General features: G+C 37.4%; 1 protein-coding gene across 3 annotated transcripts in view; it reads left to right on the forward strand.

The window, feature by feature from the left end:
- Positions 1–24,217, forward strand: part of LOC111872495 (protein turtle) — a 480,259-nt gene that overhangs the window by 370,795 nt on the left and 85,247 nt on the right. For 2 of the 3 annotated variants that reach the window (XM_023866469.2, XM_033754723.1), the window contains one exon: positions 6,997–7,272. In XM_023866469.2, coding sequence (XP_023722237.1) covers positions 6,997–7,272 — 276 coding nt within the window. Of the gene's footprint in view, positions 1–6,996; positions 7,273–13,245; positions 13,398–24,217 lie in introns of those variants that run through there. The other variant, XM_033754724.1, reaches the window with a different exon arrangement.

Genomic DNA, 24,217 nt, shown 5'->3' on the forward strand with positions numbered 1-24,217 from the left:
TGAAAGCATGGGGGATGCCTGGAAGTTAGCAGTATAAGTATAAAATAATGTGTGGCTGTAATAGGCACAATTTAATTTACATTATGCAGACATAAGTGTGCAAAACTGAAACTTGGAAGAAATATGAGAATTAAAATGTTGACACATGTGGTCTGGTGGCCAGTGTGTATAGTGCACACTCTCTGCAGTACAGTATAACAATTTTGTCAGTTTCGGCCGAGTCATTATCTGCGCAGCTTATGATTCATAAGTTAATGGGTGTGAAAGTCAGTTGACATTTAATTGCATGGAAATTTCAATTTTCTTATGTTTTGTTACTAGTAATCACCATTCATAATCACTCTCTCTAAACATCCAAGTGGAAATGGGAACCATTCTTCAGTGCAATAACCTACAGAGGAAACCACATTTGTCCGATTCTTATGCTGTAGCAACTTTGCCTTGTTAGAGAATTTTTTTTATTCTTTTACATCCTGGGTCCATATCAGCTGTTTTCAAAGCCTGTGTGGGAAGTCTGAAATATTCCTCTTTGTTCTTCATTGATCCATATTTTTCCAATATGTACATGTTCTTTGTACCCTATAATGAAGCCACAGAATCATTGCTGTAGTTCTAATAAACTCAGGTCATATATTATCTAATAAATGTAATAAGTTTAAAAGCAAATATATCTTATTCCACCAGATATATCTTTAAAATATACATAAGAAAATATGAGCATAAAATGGCTGTCAGTGTAGTGATGTCAGTATTTTGATTAAAAATTTAGTAATTAATATTATTGCTGTGGACTATTTCTAATCATAATAGAAAAGCTTCTGCAATGTAATAAGTCAGAGTTCTATAATCTCTTTGTCCTAAGGGTCCATCAATTTTGTTGGAAAGTTGCATGAATGGCTGTCGTGAGACCAGTGGAAAGGGAGTAGATGAAAGGAATCGAGTTGAAGCAACTGGAAATAAATTAATATACACACTTCACCATTCAAGATAAAGCCAAATATTCCTCTGAAATGTCATTATCCACCAACAGATACGTGGTGTCATAACTCAGAAGACGGTCTTCATAGTCACTACCATGAAACCCTCAAAACCTATAAGAGTAGTCATAATTTATAATTCGATTGCCTAAACACCCCACTTTGGGAAAGTATGGATCACATTAAAGCAGGAGTGGTTTTAAGCTGTGAATCATATGACTTGCACGTGGAAATATTACGTGTATGTATATGTATTTGGAAACTTATATTTGAGTGATTGTTGTTTTCCTTCACTGAATGAGTTACTGACAATTATATCAATTTTAAAACTATAAGAAATAGGAATGACTGGCTTCTTTCTGTGCTGTTTGTAAGAAGTAGTATTCTTGTACACTAGAAGTCTTTCTATCTCTCATGATGACACTGAAATAGTAATAAAAATTTCAATAAAATAGAAGAATATCCCTAAACTCTGGTAGTTATTTTTGTGTTTCATTTGAATGATGTTTACAACTCTGTGTTAGTATTTATTTGAAACTGGAGAAAAATTGGCAGCAGTTTATAATGGTTATTTTTGCATCGACATTTTCCCATCACAACATTGACAGCTGGCATTTCCATACCATAATCAAAATTACTGTGCATTTCGCCATCATGAAACTTTCAGTTAGCACCAAGCATCAAATCAATTATCTTATTCCTCTTTCAGTTTATCCAAGTTTGTTTTACTTACTGGATGTATGTGTAAAAACCTGTTCTGGAGCAAAGTGTCTGATATTTGGCATGTCTGACAGTGACTCTGTCTTATAAACAGCACTTCAGAGAAGTAGAAATTCCAAATTTGGAAAATCAGAATCAGGGTTCTTTAACAGTTATCAGTTTTTGAAACTTGAGGGAGAATCTTGGTTTCAAAAGCAATCCCACACAGGGCTGGGAGGGCAGCGAGTTAACTGCGCGATGGTTGTGTTATTTGTGCTGTATGTTCACATGTCTCGTCCTGGGACTGCGGCTCGGTCCCGGTGATGATCTCTATAGGGTTTGGAGATTCCAATATACATCTGGTACGACACATACCCCCCACATAACGGTGAGGGGTACGAGGGCCGTGTGTCCAGAGTGTCACCGGACTCCCCCTATGGTCTTGCTTCTCTCAACCTGACCAACATCCGTGAGTCGGACCAGGGATGGTACGAATGTAAAGTGGCGTTCCTCAATAGGTCACCACCCCAAAAGAATGGTACCTGGTTCCACTTGGATGTCCATGGTGAGTACTCTTGATGGTGATATTGTGTCCCCCCCCCCTCCCATTGTGTACCTGCCTTATTGTGTCTAGCTCTGTAATTCTCTCAAGGTCTTTTTAACTTCTCTGCTACTCTCCCACCTGCCTTTGGTTATCAGGCTTGGTTAATCATCTCTTCTTGAATGTTTAAACAGCATCCAACAGGGACACTTGATCTGGATTTGTTTTCTGATTGTGATGAAGTTGAGAGGTGGAGTGAGAATTCTTACACATTTCTATTCGCCAAAGAGAGTATACTGAAGGCAGTGTGGAACAGTTCCAGATGTAGCTTTCATCTAGTTCAGCAACACCAAAACAAATAGAATTTGTCCATGACAAAATCTTGGATGAAGTTTTCTTCTCTTATTCTGTTGTGGTCTTATTGTCTAATTGGAAGTTAAGTAAAATATGGTAAGTGATATTAGTTCATTCCTAAATTTAAACCTTTGCATCTGTGTTAACCGTGCACTTGTATTATAGTGTGATGAGATGTACCTGTTATATTATTGTAGTACTACATTTTACATGCACTTACTAAGTAATTTAAATATAGCTTTTAACTTGATATGTTACTTTAGTACTGTTGTGGCTGCCCTTACATTTGATAGTTAGGAATGGCCATGGCTTTTACATTTCTGTCAAATTTCTAACCGAATCCCTGTACTGTAATGGTGCTTCATTTGCAACATTGTGAGCTTTAATCCCCAGTATACTCCTTTGAATGGTGTGTTGCATGGCTTGACAGTTGTATTTAAATAGCCCTAGGATTAAAACAACTTCAAGGTTAGTAAAACAAGAGTCTGGGATAACTGCTTTCATTGTGCCCACACGTCTAAGTATTCAAACATAAGGGGTTACTACAAAATTAGTCATTGTCAGACATGAGGATTTATGGAACATGTCTATAACACATAATTCTTTTATTACAAATTTTGTCACTAAGGATTCATACCAGAATTTGTACTTGAAACTGTTGGTCTTACCATAAAGTTCTTTTACATGCAATGTGTGCAGTTTCACCATACGTATAGATTAAAAATGGAAAAATTTTCAGTATTAGAGAATGACAGCATTGTACTGAATAATTTCATTACATAACTACCTCCATGGACCAGTGTTCTCCTCAAGATGCTGATAGTCGCTCGTCTAGTGAAGAATTTTCCATCTTTTATGGAACCTGAAGGTTTATCATGTTCACAAGAGCCTATCGCAGGTTCCTATTTAATGTAAGAAAAATTCACGCTTCTTTCTGTTTTAATATGTTTTCTTGTTTCTTGCCTGTGTGGTAAATGCTGATCTCACCTTCCTTGATTTTATCATGCTAATAGTTCTTTATGAAGAGTAAAAAGTATGAAGAACCCTTCATTACTGAATAATCCCACACTGTACAGATACTGTCGAATAATATTAAATTGCAGCATCCTCTTGCACTGAATACATCTAACTTTGTGTTCCAATTTTTTCCGTCTGTGTGCAACTTCAGGCAATATTCTCTGGTAAGTAAGTAAAGGTATCCTTGTAAGAGGCCGTGGAGGCCCTTAGGGTTGTGAGATGTTGAGGTTCCCACATTTTCTAGACAACTGGCTCAGAGATGACGGCAAGGTTGTCAGCCCTACACGCTGGCCGCCCCTTACCCCCCAAGAATATTCAAAGAATATTCCTGCCACTCATTTCTGTTAGAGGCTTAGTCGACCCCAGGGCCATAGTGCGGCTGGAAGGATTAGGTCAATTGAAAAAAATCCAGTGACCTCATTGGGACTTGTACCCGCGACCTTCCGGCTTGTAGCATAGTGCCTCAACCAACTATGCTACCACGTGCCCCCAGTATTCTCTGGTCTTCCCATTATTGTTACTACATGTTTAGGCCTAACCGGCCATCCTCAGGTGTACAATCTGTTGTGATGAAAGACTCTGCTACTCAATGTAATGCTGTTCTGCTTTTCTTATATAGTTGCCTCAGACTAGTTCTAGGTCATGTGCATTAACCAGCGGTTGCTATGGATGTGTTTGCCTTATGGTTTGGTGGTTTGTTGTCTTATCTTTTCTTCGGTGTGTGGCTGTGTTGAATGTTCTTGTTGGGGTGGAGGTTTGATGTATTGTGGTATACAACAGTGTCTTTGTTGGGGCGTAGGTTTGTTTTATGGCGGTATACAACAAACCTCCGACTCAAAAAAAATCATTCAGGACAGCCACACACCAACCATTGTATGACAGTATGCAACAAATGACAGGACTGACATGTCATATTAAACCTTCATCACCTTCCTTGCTTCCACCTTCAAATTGCTAAATGCTTGCAATGGCTTTCATAGCAGTTGTCTGTTTTTCTGTTCCTTTGATCCCATTTTTGTTTGCAATGGAATCTGGTACTGACTTATCCCTTTGCATGTCAAAACCTGATTAGATGATCTTGGCATAATTGCATTAAAGTTGCCAGGGCAGCATCAACGGTTAAGAGGGTAGAGTTTTCTAGCTGTAGGATAACCTATGTAGCAGGAATAGGTAGTTGGTGTGATATTATTGTACTTGAATGTACATGTTTCTACTGAGGATGAAAATAATGGTACAATTGACAGCTTTTATGAGGGACTAAGCATGTATTCGGTCAATTTGCTAAATACTGCACAAAATTTTGTTACGAGATTTCAGTGCAAAGGTAGAAGGAGAAGATATTTTCACCAACAACTGGAAACTAGACTTTATATGAAGATATATTTTAACAATGATAGAGTTAAGAGTTACCTTTGCATTGTTAGAAAATCTAATTTCCAAGAATATAGTGTTCCCCAAATGAATAAAATTATTAAAGTATAACTTAAAGAAATAGTTTGTAAGAGTGGAGACTGAATTCATCCAGCCAAAGACAGGGAATAGTGACAGATGGCTATGAACATGTGATGAATGTTTGTGTTCAATAAAAGGCAGGGAGTTTCTTGGCTAGGAGAGCAGCTGTTAGCTTTTCAAGAAGGACTCTGCCCAATCGAGGTAGTTTGTTGTATATGAGTCCAATGGCAGCTCATGACTATCTGAATAGGTGGGACAAGGACCAAATAAATTTTATAATGCCAAAAATGTATTCAAGATTTATCTTTTCTACAGTCCATGAAAGTCAACCAACCTTTCATAGCAACATATTACCTCCTTCTTCAGGGTTGAAAATTAAGCCCAGCAAGAAACCAACAAGAAGCAGCTAATTGCTTTTTGCCTGTTTCTAGCTTAGCTTACATTTTGGCCCTGAAGATGGAGGGGATACGTTGCTCTGAAACACCTTTGATTTTTACTGTACCATGAGACATTACATTCCAAGAGATGTAACCCTTCGTAGTCACTGCTGTGAGAACCTCAAATGCAACAAAAATATTTCACTGATTTTATCTACACGTTGCCAGACAAGTTCTGTAAACACGATCCAACGCACAATGTTTTCTATGTTGTCCACGCCACGGCCAGTATTGGTAACGGACCAACGAACTCACAGTCTGACATGTGACACATATTTTCTGTGTGGTCTGCGCCATGCCACAATATAGGGTCTGTGTTTTCTGTGTGGTCCATTCCAAGAGGATATAAAAGAATGCAGGGATAGGAATTGATTTCACTTGAGTTCCGAAGTTCCAAGGGAACAGCAGTGTGGCCAGAAGAAGAATTAGAAGACTTTATATGTGATATTACACTTGCTGTAGTACATCGATATTGGGAGTGTGTAATTTAGTGAGACTTTTATAGCTCCTGTGTTATAAATCCGTTGCCAGGACACGTGGAAATAGACTAAGAAAATTAGTGTGGAGTGATGGTAAATTGTGTAAATCAGGAATAATGTAGTAACTAATCATAGTTACGACTATTGAAACGCCAATAAACCGATTCACCAATCCAGAACCGCATTTTAGTCACTAGTATCCAAATTATTTAATGCATATATTGTCTTTATTAATTTTTTTTAATCTTTTAGACACTCTTTTGTGTTTTGAATGAATTTTATTTTTTACTTTTATGGAAACAGCGTACAAAATATATACCCTTGACTTTATGTCTAGAATTTTCATAAGAGTGACACTTCAAGGAATATATTTGTGTTTTTCATCAATATATGAATTAGCAGTTAATATTTGTGCAAGTGCATTTACTGTTGTTTGAGACGAAAAACCAGGTAAGGTGAACCATGATATGTTAAAATCAAGTTTGCCGGTTGCCTTGGCCGAATTTAGTACTGCACAGTAGTGTACAAGTCATATCGAATTCTGTTACAGTTATGTGGATAATATCTTTAATACCAAGAAGGCTGATTCTTTTTCCGTAGAGAGAGCTATGCTCTAATTGTGTTATACTTGCTTCTGTTGATTGTAAGCTGTGTATTTTTGTGTGCCAGTCTGGGGCTTATAATGGCAGCAGTGTAATTAAATTTGGTACGTCTTTGCAGTATGGTAACTTACTTGCATGGTGTTTTGACATGGTTACATAGCTTACCAGCATACATCCATTATAGTGCAAGTAAAGTTAAAAAAGTCTAACATTTCACATTTTTCAGATATTTACATTTATCCAGCAAATCTTAATTCTTTGACAGGATAATTTCGTTTATTATTCTTCATGTCATGTTCAGGCTGTGATCGGTCAGCGTAAAAAACTCAGATTTTGAGACAAGTTTGGTGGTAGATGGCATCATATGGTAAGTGCAGAAGAGGCTCAGATAGTCATAATATTGCAACGTTTTTCCTTAAATATTTTGTGTCTTTACAGCACCCCCACGCTTTAGTGTTACACCTGAAGACGTAATCTATGTGAATTTGGGTGATGCGATAATTCTAAATTGCCAAGCTGAAGGCACACCAACACCTGAGATCTTGTGGTATAAAGATGCGAACCCAGTGGAGCCCTCAGCTACAATTGGCATTTTCAATGATGGCACAGAGCTCCGCATCTCTAATATCCGGCATGAGGATATTGGCGATTACACATGTATTGCCAGAAATGGTGAAGGGCAGATCAGCCATACCGCCCGGGTGATCATTGCTGGTGAGTTGATTTTACATTAACTAGAATAGTTTTTCTGGTAATTTACAAGAGGTTCCATCTAACACATTCACTGTTGTAGAGTGGTTGGTAAGAGATAAGGGTAGAAAAATTCAGAGGTGCCAATCTCCGCATGAAGTGTCCATGGTACTCTGAATATTACAGAATTGCTAATGATTTTACTACACGAAATATGTTTTTAAGTATCCAAGTTCTTCTTTAAGGTCTGTAACAATGGTTTTGCTATTGTCACAGAAGCATTTTCTTTAATTATTTTCTGGACAAAAGTGATATATATGACCTTCTATTCTACCTGAAATACAGATAGAACCAACCTTGAAAATATTGCATAGACTCCTATATCCAGACAATGAACAGTGTTCAAAGGAAACACTCCTGTTGTTTTATGTGTATGTATTTAGGAACTTCTAGCGCTCATTTGTCTATGTTGATTTACTGACATATTAATTTAATTTTAAGTTAATAAATTTTATTTTTGCACATACATAATTCCCAGTTTTGTCACAAAATATTTCTGACAATCTTGGATAATAAGTTTAGTAAAGGATTTGCGTGTGGGGGGGGGGGCACCTGGCCAAAGCAGTGTTTTCATGTTTCCAATAAATTGTGGTCAAACAATATTACAGTAGTGTATGTTACAAAAAATGTAACAGTTTGTAAATGAATTGCATGACTAACCCTATAGTTAACCAGATACATCCTTGAAACTTTGGGAAATACTCACATGCTACATGGCATCATAGTAAACTCCATCATCACTGCCATGAAAACCACAAGCCTGAGATGGGTTCACTGGCTGTGATGTAGTTTACTGTATATTTGAATGTGGCATTTGTTATTACACTATCATTCGATAATTGTTCAACAATAAATAATGGAATACAACTATGCTAAGTGTAAATTCTGTTTTTATTTCTGTGGTTATTGTCATCCGGAAGTAAATACACAATAAAACTGTATACATTTTACTAAATATGACAGAAGTAAAACAGCAACACAGAGTCTTCACATCAAGTGAGAGTTTAGAAACATCAACAAATGAAGATTTTTTCTTTAAGTTTATTTCTCCTTTCATTTATAATCTCACCACCTTTTGGGACAGTTTCTGAGAAATTACCCCTGAAGTTGATTGGACTGAATATGTGAAACAATAAGAAGTCTCTAGACAGCCATGGTTGTTTTGGCACAATGGTGTCAGCAGAATTGATGAATCATAATCAGAGCTGTCACTGTACTAGTTCTATTGTAAGATTGTTCATGTTTATTTGTGCAGTAACTGATGAAAATATTATTTTACAAGTGTTATTTTATTATGCCCATAGGCCAAACATCACAATAAAGTGGTTTACGCTTGCTATGTATTTGAGAGTTCCCAGTTTTAAATCTTAGATTTGAAGCTGGCTATCATAATCAGTGTTTTTCATGATTTTTCTTATCCCTCTAGGCACTTTTCAGGAAATCAGCTCATGACCACTTCCTTCCACCTCTTTTTCACTTCACTAAACATCCTACCATTTAACAGTATATAGTGTGAGCTATGGATAGCATTATAAAACAGATTGGTGGATAAAAAAATATGCTTATGCCCATAATGGGATATCAGGATATGAACATTATTGTTGTTATTTTTAATAAGATAACAACTTAAAGAATGCCTCATATCTCATGAAAATAATTTTTTTTTACTGAACCCATGCAGCTGTAAACATTTTAATAGTATTATACATAAAAACCTGTTGATGAATGTTTGCATGCAGACCTGAGAGAAAACGTTGTGGTCTTACATACTGTGCTTACAGAGGATGTCATTAATGCCAGTGTTTGACAGATGGCATTAATCATCAAATGGCCTTGATGCATCATTTGATAACTCATAGACATACTTTCACAACACCTATAATTACAGAACTCTTTGAGAATTATGTACCTAAACTGTTTTAATATTAATAGAGGGAGAAATGAGGGGGGATGGCAACAGGCAGATACATTTTGAAGATATAAAATGAATTATTTTCCTGGGAGGTTGAACCAGTGAATGCTCTTAAAAGTCAAGACCCTTTATGATTTGATATTGTGCAGTTCTTTCATGGATTATTTAGACCAATCCAAGAAAATGCTGAGTTAGTCCTCATTGCAGTTTCACCTATGTGCTGGTGTTCAAAACTTAATGATATAATTAAACTATATTTAATCTGTGTAAGAGTATAAAATCAGGAAATGCTAGAACATAGATGCTGGTCCACACATCTTCATAGCAGCTACCTCCTTCTGTATACTTCCTCCTGCTTCCAATTTTCACTTGTATTTTGGCATGAGCTGCCATGTCTTTCCACAGAAAATAATGTCATTTAATTTTATTAAAGTGTATTAATTATAACATTTATTGTATCATTGTTATATTTTATTAAAATCGTTTACAATAATGATTACATCACTGAATTTTCTTTGATGGACTGCATAAACCCATGAAAAATCGTATAATAGCTGGATTCAAAGCCCAGGTTCGAAAACACAGTCTCTTAAACACAAAGCAGGAATGCTATACATTTGATCATAGCATTCGGTAAGTTCATCTCAAAATGGTGGGAGTAAGATTGAGGATGTTTAGCCTGCATTGGAATGCTTGTTACATAGTGCCTTATGATTATTTGAAATGCATACCAGATACATTCTTTTCTTGGGGGGGGGGCTCTTTAGGAGGAGGAATAGATGTGCTAGCATTTTGTGAAATTAGGTTCTTCAAAATTTATTTCTAAACAAATCTCTGGATGTGAATGGTTACATATTCCTGATTTTTAAGAAGGGGAAGATAGTGTTCTTCTAATAAATATGAAGCATGAAATGTTTACCCAATTTTCTATAACTTTTGTCTGAAAAACTGTTTTCAATCTTGTAGAAATATAACAGTATAAATGTAGAAGTTCATATGACTGCATATCATTCCCACCTTATTACAATACCCAGAATGCTATGTTATAACCAAGTTTTATTTAGAGTCTTTTATCCAGTTGCGACACCAGGTTGAAAGGAGTTGGAACGTGCCACAGACAGATTGACAGATAGACATGGCGCACTTATAAAATGTTATTTTCACACCATTTAAATTAATAATATTCTTTCCCATTTGTTGAAAAAAATCGGTAAAAAGTTATACACCTACAGTTTTAGCAGGGCCAAAAGAATTGATGCTTAATAGATTTGGGTATGGAATAAAACATTTTTTCTTCTTTTATTTTATGTTTTTATGCGGTTAAAGAACAGTATTAGTGTGATGACATTCTGAAAGAAATAATCCTTCATTACTTAGGCTTTTGTGTTCAGAGTTGAAAAGATATACTGCTTATGAAGCTTTATGGCACATAATAAAAATGTTTGTATCTAAAAACATAATTCAGAATGTTGTAGTACGTAGCACGTCCACAAAGCAAGTTTCCCACTTGTCCCACAGCTAGCACACACTATATCCTCTATATTGCGCGAAGCGACTGCGCGTACGTGATCTACGTGATAGACCAATGGCGTAGCATGGCGCATGGACTAACGGAATTTCCCGCGTTCCCACAGTAGCATCGTTGCAGCTGTTAATGATGGGGACTCTTATTTCAGCTCCTGCCGACTGTGAAGTGCGGTCAATGATAAAGTTTTTGAATGCACAGAGCATAGCGCCGATCGAAATTCATCGTGAGCTGTGCCGGGTCTATGGGCCTAACGTCATGAGCTAGCAGATGGTGCGTCGCTGTTGCAGACAATTTTCAGCAGGTCGACAAAGTGTGCCCGATGAGAAGCGCAGTGGGCGGCCGTCCATCATTACAGATGACCTGGTGGAGCCTGTGCGGGAACGCATTATGGAGAATCGTCGCGTCACAATTACGGAACTCAGCAGTCATGTCCCGCAGATTTCCCGCTCCTTGTTGCACAAAATTGTTACGGAGCACCTGTTCAGGAAATTGTGCGCCAGGTGGGTGCCGAAGCAACTGATACCAGAAGACAAAACAGAGCGCATGGAGTCAGCATTGACATTTCTGCAGCGGTACCATGATGACGGCGACGAGTTTCTGGACCGGATCATCACAGGTGATGAAACGTGGATTGCACACATTACCCCAGAAACCAAGCAGCGGTCAATGCGTTGGCATCACAGTGGATCTCCCTGTAAGACGAAATTCAAGCAGACGTCGGCGCGGAAAGTGATGTGCACGGTATTCAGGGACAGACTGGGCGTTCTCCACGTCAACTTCCTAACCACCGGTGAAACGGTGAATGCTGAGGGTTACTGTGAAACACTGCAGAAATTGCGACGGGCCATTCAGAACAAGCGGCGCGGGATGCTTAGTGCCGGTATTGTCTTCCTGCACGATAACGCTAGGCCACACATGGCTCGACGGACAGCAAGTCTCCTGCAGGAGTTCAGCTGGGAGGTGTTCAATCATCCACCCTACAGCCCAGACCTCGCTCCCAGTGATTTCCATCTCTTCCTACACAAGAAATTCCTGTCCGGTCAGCGTCAGCGTTTTGAGAATGACAGAGAGGCGGAGATGGTTGTCACACAGGGATTCCAGTCCCAGGCGGCAGACTTCTACGACACAGGTATTCAAAAGTTGGTCCCATGGTATGACAGATGTTGTAACCGTTCATTCTAATTTGTGGACTCTTTGTTTTAATTAAATCTAAATTAAGTTAAGATTACAAAATTACAAACAAAGAGATCCGGCAGATAGTCAACTCTTACACGCAGAAGGGACATAGTTCCAGTTTTGCTATGTGGACAGGAAGTAACATCTGGTACTTTCCTGGAATTCTGACAGTTTCAGCAAAGTCGGAAAGTCTTTGAGAATTTGAGAGGTGACAGCTTGGAAAAAGCTATAACTTATAAGTGGGACGGCCGTAGCCTCATACCCTGATTGTAATGCATCAAGGGGCTTTCAACCTTAGCGTCAGGTCAGCATCTGCCAGAATCACATAGCAAAGCAACATGATTGGAAATTCAAAATTTAGGGAACCTCCTAGTTTGAAAACTTAACCAGTGGCAAAAGTGGAGGAGTGGATTTCTCTTGGAGTCTGTGGTTCGTGGACCTCAGGATTCGGAGAGAGTGCATTCCACCTCGAGTCTTCATCCAACTTTCAGCGAAGTCAATTTCAAATTTACCACTACGTTCCTTCAGAAAAGAAAGTATTACATGTTAAATACAATTAACTGTAAACATTAGTTTCCGTTGTATTCAGTGAACGGAAGTGAATTAAATAATTACTAAGTGCAACGGTCTAAAGAGGTGTGTGTGATTGTAGTGAAAGATTCTTCCTGCTCTGCCCGAGTCAGACCCGTATAAGACCCCGGGATAAGAACTCACCTCTGCCAGTTACAGAGCAGAACCCAGATACTCCCATCTTTACCTACTTGCGAGACACCTAAGTGTGTACAGAAAGCGAACTCTCGCATACCAGCACCAACAACCACAATTCTCCTCCCTTCCCACCTAACTTCTCGACATCCACGGGAAGAGGGAGGACAGTGATAAGTGGAGCACAATGTAGGATCAAGGAGGACGGTTACACAGTGGCAACCAACTTAAAGGGCCCAAAGAAGTGAGCGGTTAGAATGTCTCAGTTCCGGTGGTAATTATGTTGAAAAATTGCTGAACACTTGCTGTATCTGTTGCAATAAACATTTCCATGAAATTGTGTTTTGTTTCTGTAAACGGCCCCAGGGAAACTTACTTTGTGGACGAGCCTCGTAAAAGGACAGACGGTATTACCAGAAAATATGGATGGCTCACATTGAGAGGTTGGCATGTCTGAAGATATTTACTTAACAGATTTGTATTTAACATGATAAGAGTCCAAAATAAGCCTAATAGTTCTGTACAGATTTATGTTTGTCATGTTTAGCAGTAACACAATTAAGATCAACAGTCCTGTTATGCTTGTGATCTAATCACCCCACCTTGCAATTATTGGCCCTTGTCATAGATTGACTTTGACTCTCTAATTCTCTTGATATACTTACATGCTGTAAGTTGTCCCTCCACGTCTCTCGCCCCTCTTCCAAAACGAACAACAGATCATGGGACCTAATGCTGACACTGCTGTAAAGGGAGATGATAAGATTGGTAAGTACATTAGTGCAGCATGGCACAGGTTTCTCATTGTTAGCATGCGTGCTTTGTATGAAAGCTCCCACAGCAGAAACTAGAGCCTATTCACTTAATATGGCAGCAGCACTTGACATTTGATCAGTGGGATGTGTATGGTGTGATTATCTGATTCATTGACTTGCACAGAGAAACATTTGGATTAGCATCTTACTAAATCCCTGTCTATCCCCTCCCCTATCAACTTCAGGATGTACATAAGAAATGTGTTTTTAAACTACTTTACCTCCATGATTCCAACATGCTTTATTGTGTGGTCCTTAGACACACAGATAACCTTATATTAATTAATTAACTCGGTGTTGCGGGGTCTTCTCTGGACAGTGTATAGTCATTAAACTGTTCTCTCTATCATGTGCCAGTTCAACACATTTCATATCTTCATAATTTGTTTCTCTAAAAGCATTTTAAAATTTATGTTTAGGTATAAAGGATTCTCTTTCTTCTGGTCTTCTATTCAGTTTCTTTTTGTGCCAGTTTTTTTTCTGTCATCAATGTTATGTGCCTTGTCCATCTGATTCTTCTGTGACTTCTTTGTTTCATAAAAACATGAGAAGAAAATCAAACTCAGTGATTCAGATTGCTTAACAAATTTTTTGTATGGAGGTCTTGAACTTGAAAGTGAATTCACATTTTCTGCTACAGAAATTGACTGGCACACATTGATCTGTTGAGATTTTTGAGACTTGCATGAATGCTGTCTCTCATGAAGTTTCCATTCATGGTTTTCAAGGAAACCATTTATTCCAAAAATGTGACACGTCGTACAAGGCAATGAAGCAATTTGATGTACATTCTTATCACAGAGCACACTTTCAGTCATCCTTGTAGACAAGATAATGTTATCTGCTAGGTGCTGTTTTATCAGGACTTTTCACATCTCTGTTATGAGTACAGCTGGACAATGGTACAAGCATGGCTTACACTTTGGAAGCATCCATTTCTAATCCTGGCAAGATGTGTCCTTTCATGGCGTTTGTATTTCCATTTTTGGGCAGTGCCACTTTGCTGTCTCCATTTTCAAGGTGAAGTGACAGAAGAACGGCCTGTCTCTGCTGACTTTGATGTTTATATTCATGAATCACAAGGCATTGTATAATTCTTCACTCTAATCGGCCAGTAGGGAAACATTTCAGAACTTTGGCTTTTATAGTCAATTACATTCAAAGATAGGTAGTGGAACAGATGGCTGAGGCAGGAAAAGAAGTCGTATTGAGGCTCTTTTATCTGGATTGAGTAGTGTCTCTCTGATGACTTAGTATTTGTAGGATGCTACCCACTGTTCTGATATCCAGAATACTGAATATTGGCTTAAAGCTGCTATCAAGCCACTTTGCTTTGAAGATAGAAATAGCCAAATTCTCCACATTGTTGGCATACCAGATCATCACAATATGATACCATCATCCAAATTATAAATATGATTGAGAGAGAATTTTTAGTAAACCACAGACCAACCAACCACTGATTTGTTCAGAAATTCCCCCATCCAAACAGATTGAATATTGCTCTAGGTCTGTTTAGTCATATCCCATCAACATTGCTAAATCCAGTGTCTTATAGAATTCTTATTGGCTCTAGAAATAAACTGAAGCTGGGCATAATTTTGTACCTGTTATTATATTACAAAGAACAGCATTGATATACAGCAGTGTTTGTCCTTAACCTAGTTCATACTTGGCCAAAAATTGAAGTTAATATTTCGTTTATTTTACCATAGCTGAAAAGGTGTTACTTCACAATAGCAAAAATATTCGCTCTTTATAACGAAACAATTCGTGTTGAACATACTGCTTTCCCTCCCTCTCTCTTCTGTGCAACATTTAAGTGTTTGACAGACCAGTTCTTGAAGAAGAGAATACCACGTATTGGGAGTCAGCTATGCCTCACAGTATAATTGACATCATATGACCTGGTACATAATTGTAATTATGAACATTCAACATTGGTACTTGTTGGGCAGTTTTGTTTCTGTCTTGAATAGAGGAAGATAAAAGTCTCCACAGTGGTAGATATGTTTGAGAGGTTGCTTATAAATATGGGAAGGAAAGATGTGCAGACATAACAATACAAAACTAATTAATGTGGAACTACCAGCTTAGGTTTAGCTGAATAAAGCAGCCTGTAGATGGCATGCATTAATGTACAATGTACACTACTGCAAGAAGGTATATTCAAATATATTGCAGTAACAATATTCATAATATCTGGTAGTGACAGTATCATTAATTTTACATAAATATGTTTAGATATGCTAGAAATAGTATTTGATGACCATTATTTGTAATGTAAAATGTGACATGCCACTGGTCCCCAGAAAACCTACTATTGGTTTCCTGACCGTGAACCAGAGAAATTAGAGTGTGGCAATGTGTGAACAAACAATGCACACATTTCATGTGGAAGGGTACAGTCTCCAGAAATTAAATGAGGTAGAGGGTAAAGAACAGTATTGAGTTGAAATCTCAAATAGGTTTGCAGCTTTGGAAAACTTAGATTATGATGTGGGTATTAATAGAGCTTGGGAAGCTATATCAATATATTAGGTCATTATGAATTGAAGAAACATATGCCATGGTTTAACAAAGGATGTTTAAAACTAGTAGATCATAGGAAATGAGCAAAATTGCAGTGGTTACAGGATCCAAAAATAAAAAGAAGTAAGATCTGAAAGACAGAATTAAGAAACAATAAGAACAAGAATATTAGAGATCTCTATAGGGGAATAAATGAGTTGAAGAAGGGTTACCAACCTCAGAAGTAGCTTAGTAGAGGACGAGAATGGTGATCTGCTTGCAGATTCCCACAAAATTTTGAATATGTAGGAGGAAGAACTAGTATTCTCAGTTATTGACTGTACATAGGGTTAGCGGTGTTAGGCAGATAGAAATACATACAGATGAGCCATTAGGGCTTGATCCTAGTCCTCTTGATGTTGAAATTGCCAGGTAGTGATTAAATTAGGGGCAGAACTTTATTCAAGCAGAGAAGAAACATTACAGTCTGACATCCATAAACTTATTAATTCTATCTGGAGTAAGGAAGAATTGCCTGATCAGTGGAAGGAGTACATTATTATACAAATTTACAAGGGGGATGATAATAATGTCAATTATAATTAATTATAATTGATAATTATCAAGGAATATCACTGTTATCAACTGTATACAGAATTTTATCCAGCATCGTTTTCTCAAGGATAAGTCCATTCCTAGGCGAAATTATTGGGATCATTAGTGTAGGTTTTGATATAACAGATCAATTATGGATTGCATTCATCATATACTAGAAAAAAATGGAGTACAATGAGACAGTATGTCAACTACTCACTGACTTGAAGAAAGCCTATGATTCAGTTAGGAGGGAAGTATTGTACAGCATTGTTATAGAATTGGTGTACCCATGAAACTAGTTAGGTCGATTAAAATATGTTTACATAAAATGTCCTCTGGTTCGTTTCCTACCCAAAATTGTCTAAAACAAGGAGACATTTTATCATCATTGCTTTTCAACTTTACTTTAAAATATGTCATTGGGAAGAGCCAGGAAATCCAAGTGGGACTGAAATTAAATGGGACATATCAGCTGTTGGTCTATGCTGATAATGTAAATCCATTGAGAGATAACACAGATACTGTACAGAAAAACACAGAAACTTTAATTGATGCTAGTAAGGAGGTTGATCTAGAAGTAAATGCAGTGAAGACTAAGTAAATGTTGCTGACTTGTCACCAGAATGCAGGACAAAATCATAACATAAAGATAAAGCTAGCAGATTCTTTGAAAATGTGGCACGGTTCAAATATTTTGGAATGACAGTAACAAATCAAAATTTAATTCAGGAGCAAATTAGGAGGAGATTGAATTCAGTTACTTCTTTCTACCATTTGGTCAATATCCTTTAGTCTTTTCATCTGCTGTCTAAAAACATACAAATTATAATATACAAAACTATACTTTTGCCTGTGGTTTTGTATGGCTATGAAACTTATGATATTGAGGAAGGAACATAGGGACAAGGGTGTTTGAGAACAAGGTGCTGAGGAAAATATTTGAACTGAAGAAGGTTGAAGTGATAGGAAGTAAAACTGCAAAATGAGGAGCTTCATAACGTGTACTTTTCACAAAGAATAGTTATAATGATAAGTCAAGGAGAATGAGATGGGAAGGGCATGTAGCACAAATGGGGGAGAAGGGGAATTCATATAGGATTTTGGTGGGGAATCCAGAAGGAAAGAGACCACTAAGAAGACCTAGACATAGGTGGGAGGATAATATTAAGGTAGATCTTAGACAGATAGGATGGGGTGGTATGGACTGGTTTAATCTGGTTCAAGAAAGGGACCAATGGAGGGCTCTTGTGAACACAGTAATGAACCTTTGGGTCTCATAAAATTAGTGACATTCCTGAGTAGCTGAGCTATTCGTGGCTTGTCAAGGACTCAGCTCCATGTAGTTAGTTAGTTAGAACCAGAAAAGCTTGAGGACCCCTGAGATAGAGAACGTAATGTTTCACAGTTTCCCCTTTTTGTCAAATTTCTGTGCAATAAACATTTTGCGTTTATTCATACTAATGAGTTTCTGTTGTCTACCTAAATCACTTTTTGTTGGTGGTACTGGGGTTTTCTTTTCTCAGGAGTAAGCGGCTCTAGCGTGAAGCTGACCACTCACCTCGAAATATGCTGAGGACAAGAAAACATGGATATATACATCTACTCCCCCATATGCCTTCATGGTGCAGTGCTTAAATAGTTAAGCACAGGGACAGCTTTACCTGTATTCTACTTTGTATCAGTGTTGTACCTGTTATGTTGTGCTTCTGTCCTTTCATAATTTTTAGAAAGTTTAGTGAAGGAGAACTTAAGTTGCAAAGTACATACAGGTTTCCCCAGTGAAAATAATTTTTGAAACACCTTACTGATTTACATAAAACAATGTGGTACTAATGCTGCCACCACAGCAACTCCTCCTCCTGCAGTTTGTTCTTAATTTTCTTTTTCTGCTGTTGTTCTCATCCTCCCACCACTCTTCTCATAGTCAACTTTATTCTCTTTTCTCTCATCATCATTAATATTGTTATTATTCCTCCTCACACAGAGTCTTCCCAAACTCCACTTTTCACTCTGCATTAATGTTCATTTCATATAAAACGTTTTACTGAATGTAGCAGTTGGCTGGTTAGCACTTCAGGTTTTGAGGTTGGCAGCCTCAGCTTACAGCTCTAGTGGTTTGTTCTCAATCACTCCATGGAAATTCCGGCATAGTATCTGAAAATTTGCTATAACCACTTACTTTTAGCATTCCTTTCAACCAATCATAGGCACTCATTTTTATCTTTAGATATTATCTGTGTACTTAAGAAAGTATCAATAAATAAAACTAATAATAAAATGAATGACAGAAAGAATGGTGGTGATGATGACGACAATAATGACAGCAGCAGCAACAACAATAACAACAATTACAACGTTGTATTTTAGCGTCCTGTTGCATTGATTTTCATCCATGATATGTACGAGTATGCCGTGTCCGTCTTGTAGTGCACTCAATTTCACCTGTTATTTCACAACATGTTTCGGCAACATAGTGCCATCATCAGGTGCTTTATTTACGTTAATCTATTGCATTGCTTGCCATTATGTCATTGTAAAATTATTTTAAAATATTCGTCAATTATAATAAATTTTTATACACTAAAATCTTGCTAAGATATAAGATGGATATCTTAACAAGATTTTAGTGTATAAAAATTTATTATAATTGACAAATATTTTTTAAATAATTTTACAATGACATAATGGCAAGCAATGCAATAGATTCACGTAAATGGAGCACCTGATGATGGCACCATGTTGCCGAAACTTTGTGAAATAACAGGTGAAACTGAGTGCACTACAAGACAGACACGGCATACATATCATGGACAACAGTTACAACATTGTACACACTCAGCTGCATGTGCATGTGGTCAGCAGTCAGAATATGATTTGTCCATTGGCATATAGTTGTAGCTGGATATATCTCTGGAACTTGAAGCTTGAAAGAGAGATGCTCAGTGAAAAGGAATGAGTTTGAAATTTTATGGTTTATTCATACCTCACATTACAAAACTTTGTGGTATGCAGCATTCTTCACCAAGTTATGCTGTACCAACATACATAGTCCATCATAAAAATACCCATGGGAAAGGATAGATTTAGGGTTTCAGATCGAGAGTGTAACTTTTTAAAGTGGTACCATTCATGCTACTGATGGTGAGAACCTGTTCCCCATTCTCATCCCTAACCATGATGCACCATCCCCTCTATTATACTCTTGCAGCGGAGTACATGCAAGTCATCTGCATGAGCATTCCATGAACTTATTGCAACTGGAAGTGATATGGAATGGACATTATGTCACTTCTTTATATATAAACAAAACAGGAAAAAATATCCATAACAGCATAAACATTTAATTCATTATTTATAGCTTAAAGAGTGCATTTATAATAAATACAATGTTCTCTGTGAGATTTAATGCATGCCCTGATATGTCTCATTGTTGACTGCTGCATTTATTCAGATATGCCAGGGTTGTTGCGGACAGTCTGACAGGCATCCACAAGGTGATAGTGAAATGTCTGTTTGTAGTTAACAGGAGCTGTATAGGCAAAGGTTTTTACATGTTCCCACAGGTAAAAATCCAGAGAATTCAAATCTGGTGAGTGTGGAAGTCATGTAGTCAGTCCTTTTGTACCTATCCATTGATCACGGTAGATGATATTCAGAATATCTCGCACAGCATGGCAAAAAAATATGCCAGGGCACAATGGGGCATGTAGCGCTGACTGCCAGTGCCACATCTTCCATTAGCTTTGGCAGATCGTGTAAGAAGAAATCTCAGTAGTGGTTACCTGTAAGCTGAGGTGGCAAAACATGCAGGCCTACCAAACAGTCACGAACAATCTCTGACCATGTGTTAGTATGGAACTGCTAGTTATGTCTAGTATTGATTACACCATGAGGATTCTCCTTTGCCCACTGGTGTTCATCGTGAATGTTGTTGGTGCCATCTCTACTAAATGTGCCTCATCTGTAAACAAAGATTTTCTCACCACTTTGTTGAACAAGATGCTGACAAAGGTTCTCTTGTGCCAAAAATCTGCAGGCATGAGACCCTGCATTCAAAAATGGTAATGGTAAAGGAACTGTTCATGCAGTACTCTCCAAATGATCATGTGCAAAACATTTAACTCTTCCCCCACCTGTCTCATGCTAGCACCTGTATCCCTATCCGCATCGTCTAGGACAGTGTTCTGCAACCTTTTTCTACTCGCGGTACACCATGAAGTATCAATGACTCAACACGGCACACCAAAAAGTTATTCCCCTCAGAAACGCATATCAGACAATTAATATAAATACGTAACGTGATCAACTTATTACTATAATATTATTATTTTATTATCATTAAACAGAAATCGACTCGTGCTTTTATTAACAATTAATGAACTTTAATTCACTGTAGAGTGTAGAAAATACACTTCTCTTACTATTAAAGTAAATACAGTAATTCTACTCATAACTTCAATGTGATACTTGAGCCTGCATAGCTGCACACAGGCGACTGATCCTTGGTGGAATTGTTGACAACGGAAGTCTTATTTCTTCATCGATAGATTTCAGCCGCTTCTTCTTTTCTGTCTTAATTTCAGTTAACGTCGAGAAGTCCAAAGGCACTTCGAGAAGTTTTAGTTTCAATGTTCTGTCTGCTTTTAAATCTGCGAGTTCCTCTTGTATATTAACTGGAAGATGTTCTGAATTCGCAACAAATGGATCACGAACTCAGTCGAAATCTTGTACACTCTCTCCAAAATACTTATTGAATTTCTGCTGCAGGATTTCTAAATGTTCTTTAATTGTGTCCATCACCACTTTATTGCCGTCAGCAAGTGGCCATACAGTCGGGAACATCTCAAACGACCCATCTGTAATTCTCTGTATCCACAAATTCAGCTTATTTACAAATCCGTATACCTTATCCATATTAGTTAGTTTATTTTCGTTCCTACCTTGCATCTTTCTCTTCAGCTCATTGAAGTGAACGAAAATATCGGAAAGATATGCCAACTTACATACCCATTCATCATCTGCAAATAAATCCGCGTACTCATGCCCCTCAACAGTCAAAAATGCATGTACCTTCTCATTAAGTTCAAATATTCGCGTTAACACTTTTTCTCGTGATAACCAAAATAGCGTTATAAAAGACAGGGAAACCCTTGCTAATCCGTGCAGTTTTATGAAAAAGCACGTACACAGAACATGCGGCAAGTTTATCAAAGAAGCCGCGTAGATGCGAGAAAAATAAAAATAGATCAATACTGAAAACTATGATATAACAACAGCTGTGAGTAATCTACGTTTAATTTCTTAGAATACAACATTACTGCACATAAAAAATCATGGCATGTAATAAAGAATAAACAAAGCATCATCTTATTTAATCAGTACAGTGTCTGAGAATAAAATACAAGCATATGAAACACGGTAACTGGGATAAAATAAAACTAATTAAATTCGACAATTAATTTCTTACAATAGGTGAAAGTTCGCGTCACACCTTTCACCTTGTGACGGCACACCGGTTGCGGAACACTGGTCTAGGACATGCTCCTCCATATCAGGTATGGGGATGGCTCTCTCTCCCTCTCTCTTCCCCAATCCACAGAAACTGGCTTAAATTTTCCAGGCATCTTTGAACGGATGCAGCAGTCCATGATGAAATGTGTCAAAGTGTGCACTGAATCTCATAGAGGATATTTTGAGCAAATACTCGTATTATAGATGTACTCTTTCAGCTATAACTCACAAATTATGTTTGAGGACACATGTTGGTATGGACATTTATTCTTGTTTTGGTATGTAGAACCCGTGCCAAAAGTTCATCCGAACCGCTCAATTACACTCTGTATAGAGGGATTTTTTTTTTTATCTGTTGTTCTTATACCCTTATATGAGTGTCGAGGTTTTATTTTATTCCTTTAATCATTTTACAGATGGTAGGACTCCTTGGACGAGTGATTGTTCCATTGCAAGGCCGTTACCTAAACAAAGGGCAACAAAAACACAGAAAAACGCATACACACACCAAACATCCATTCCCTGAGTGGGATTGGAACCCATGACCACAGCTTCTGAGTGAGCGAAGACAGTTCATGCCTTAGACCGCTAAGCTACTGTGACCGGCATAACAAAAAAAAAACACTTTGTGATACCTAAGGCGAAAATGTTAACATCCCAGACTAAAATTGTAACATAAGCTGCATTTTGCAGGATGTTGCAGTTGAGTGCTTAGCACTCCTTTATATTCAGAAGGACCTAAATTTGAATTTTATCCCAGAGACTTGCTGTTCTGACTGTTAATTCTTTGTACTTTTCCTCAGTCTGTCCAGGCAAATTCCAGAATAGTTGAATAGTTCTATCTTCTCAGATATAATGCTGTTTAGTCAGTTGACTCAACAGTCTACACAGTGGTATATCCTGGAAGATAGAACTCCTCATAACCACTGCTGTGAAAACCACAAAGTCTCGAGAATAGTTCCTTAAAACAGACCATGACTGCTTCCAACCACACCCTTTCCAATCATCATTCACAGATCGTCCTTCTTTAATGGTTCATTATGTAAGCAGTTCCAGAAATATTGTTAAATGAACCAGAAAGCATAAATCGGTCATAAATCAAGTCTTAATAATGTCTTTCCAAGTATTCTGATATTTTGACTGCATTGGATCTGATGCACCGTAAAACATATTGAGTGAATGGGTTAATGGTTTTGCTGTTGTGAAATGCTGAGATAATTTATTAAACAAGCCATAATCATTTTCCTTTATTGTAACTCACCATATCAGACATTCCCAATGTTATTCCTTAATCCTTTCAATGTTACAGTCTGTCAGAACAGCTGTCTGCACTGTGACATTATGGAAATAACATTTATGTTTGTTTCGTTCACTGTTTTACTTGCAAGGAGATGGAAAGTTAGGAAAGCAGCAATGCAAAGAGCATTCCTACATGGTTATAACAATACCGAATTCTTATACATAAAGTATATTGTTTTAGAAATTTATTTTAGGCAGCCTAGTTCATGGATGTTCTGTGTAATATCTTTTGGTACTTTTGATAACATCCAAGTGATACAGGAATTGCCCCCAAAGTTTTTGCAAGGTTCGTTTTCAGTTGCTGCCGTGACTTCACAAATTAAATATTCATGATATCAAGATGAATTCATAATTCTTTGCATAACCAGATAGCAATTAGATTGTTGATTTAATGGACCAAGATTTATGGCTTTCATGGGTAATTTGTCTTTCATGAACCATACAGCCTTTCAGAAGTGCCTTACAGGGTGTCTTCTTAAACTAGACAACTTGCACACTTTTTAAAATATAATGTTTTATGTTGGTTTCAGTTTGTCCTGATATAACATTTTTAAGGCATTTGGTTCAAAAGACGCTTTTAATAGTATATACTTTGTTTGTAATTTCCTTGTCTATAAGAGAGACCAAATGCATATAATAGTGTCATTCAAATGAATGTTGTATGTCTTCCTGGTGCTTACTCATGCTAACATAGAACAGAATTTATATGGGGTGACATTGAAAGGATTAATATGCAGTGACAATTCAGTTATTTCTGCATGCTATCAGAAAACAATTAATGTTATATGAACGTTATTTCCCAGTGGGAGGATTTGTATAGTGGCACAGAAATATCCATTTGGACAGGGATTGAAA

This window comes from Cryptotermes secundus, unplaced genomic scaffold, assembly GCF_002891405.2.
Source record: "Cryptotermes secundus unplaced genomic scaffold, Csec_1.0 scaffold537, whole genome shotgun sequence".
NCBI classification, from domain to species: Eukaryota; Metazoa; Arthropoda; class Insecta; order Blattodea; family Kalotermitidae; genus Cryptotermes; species Cryptotermes secundus.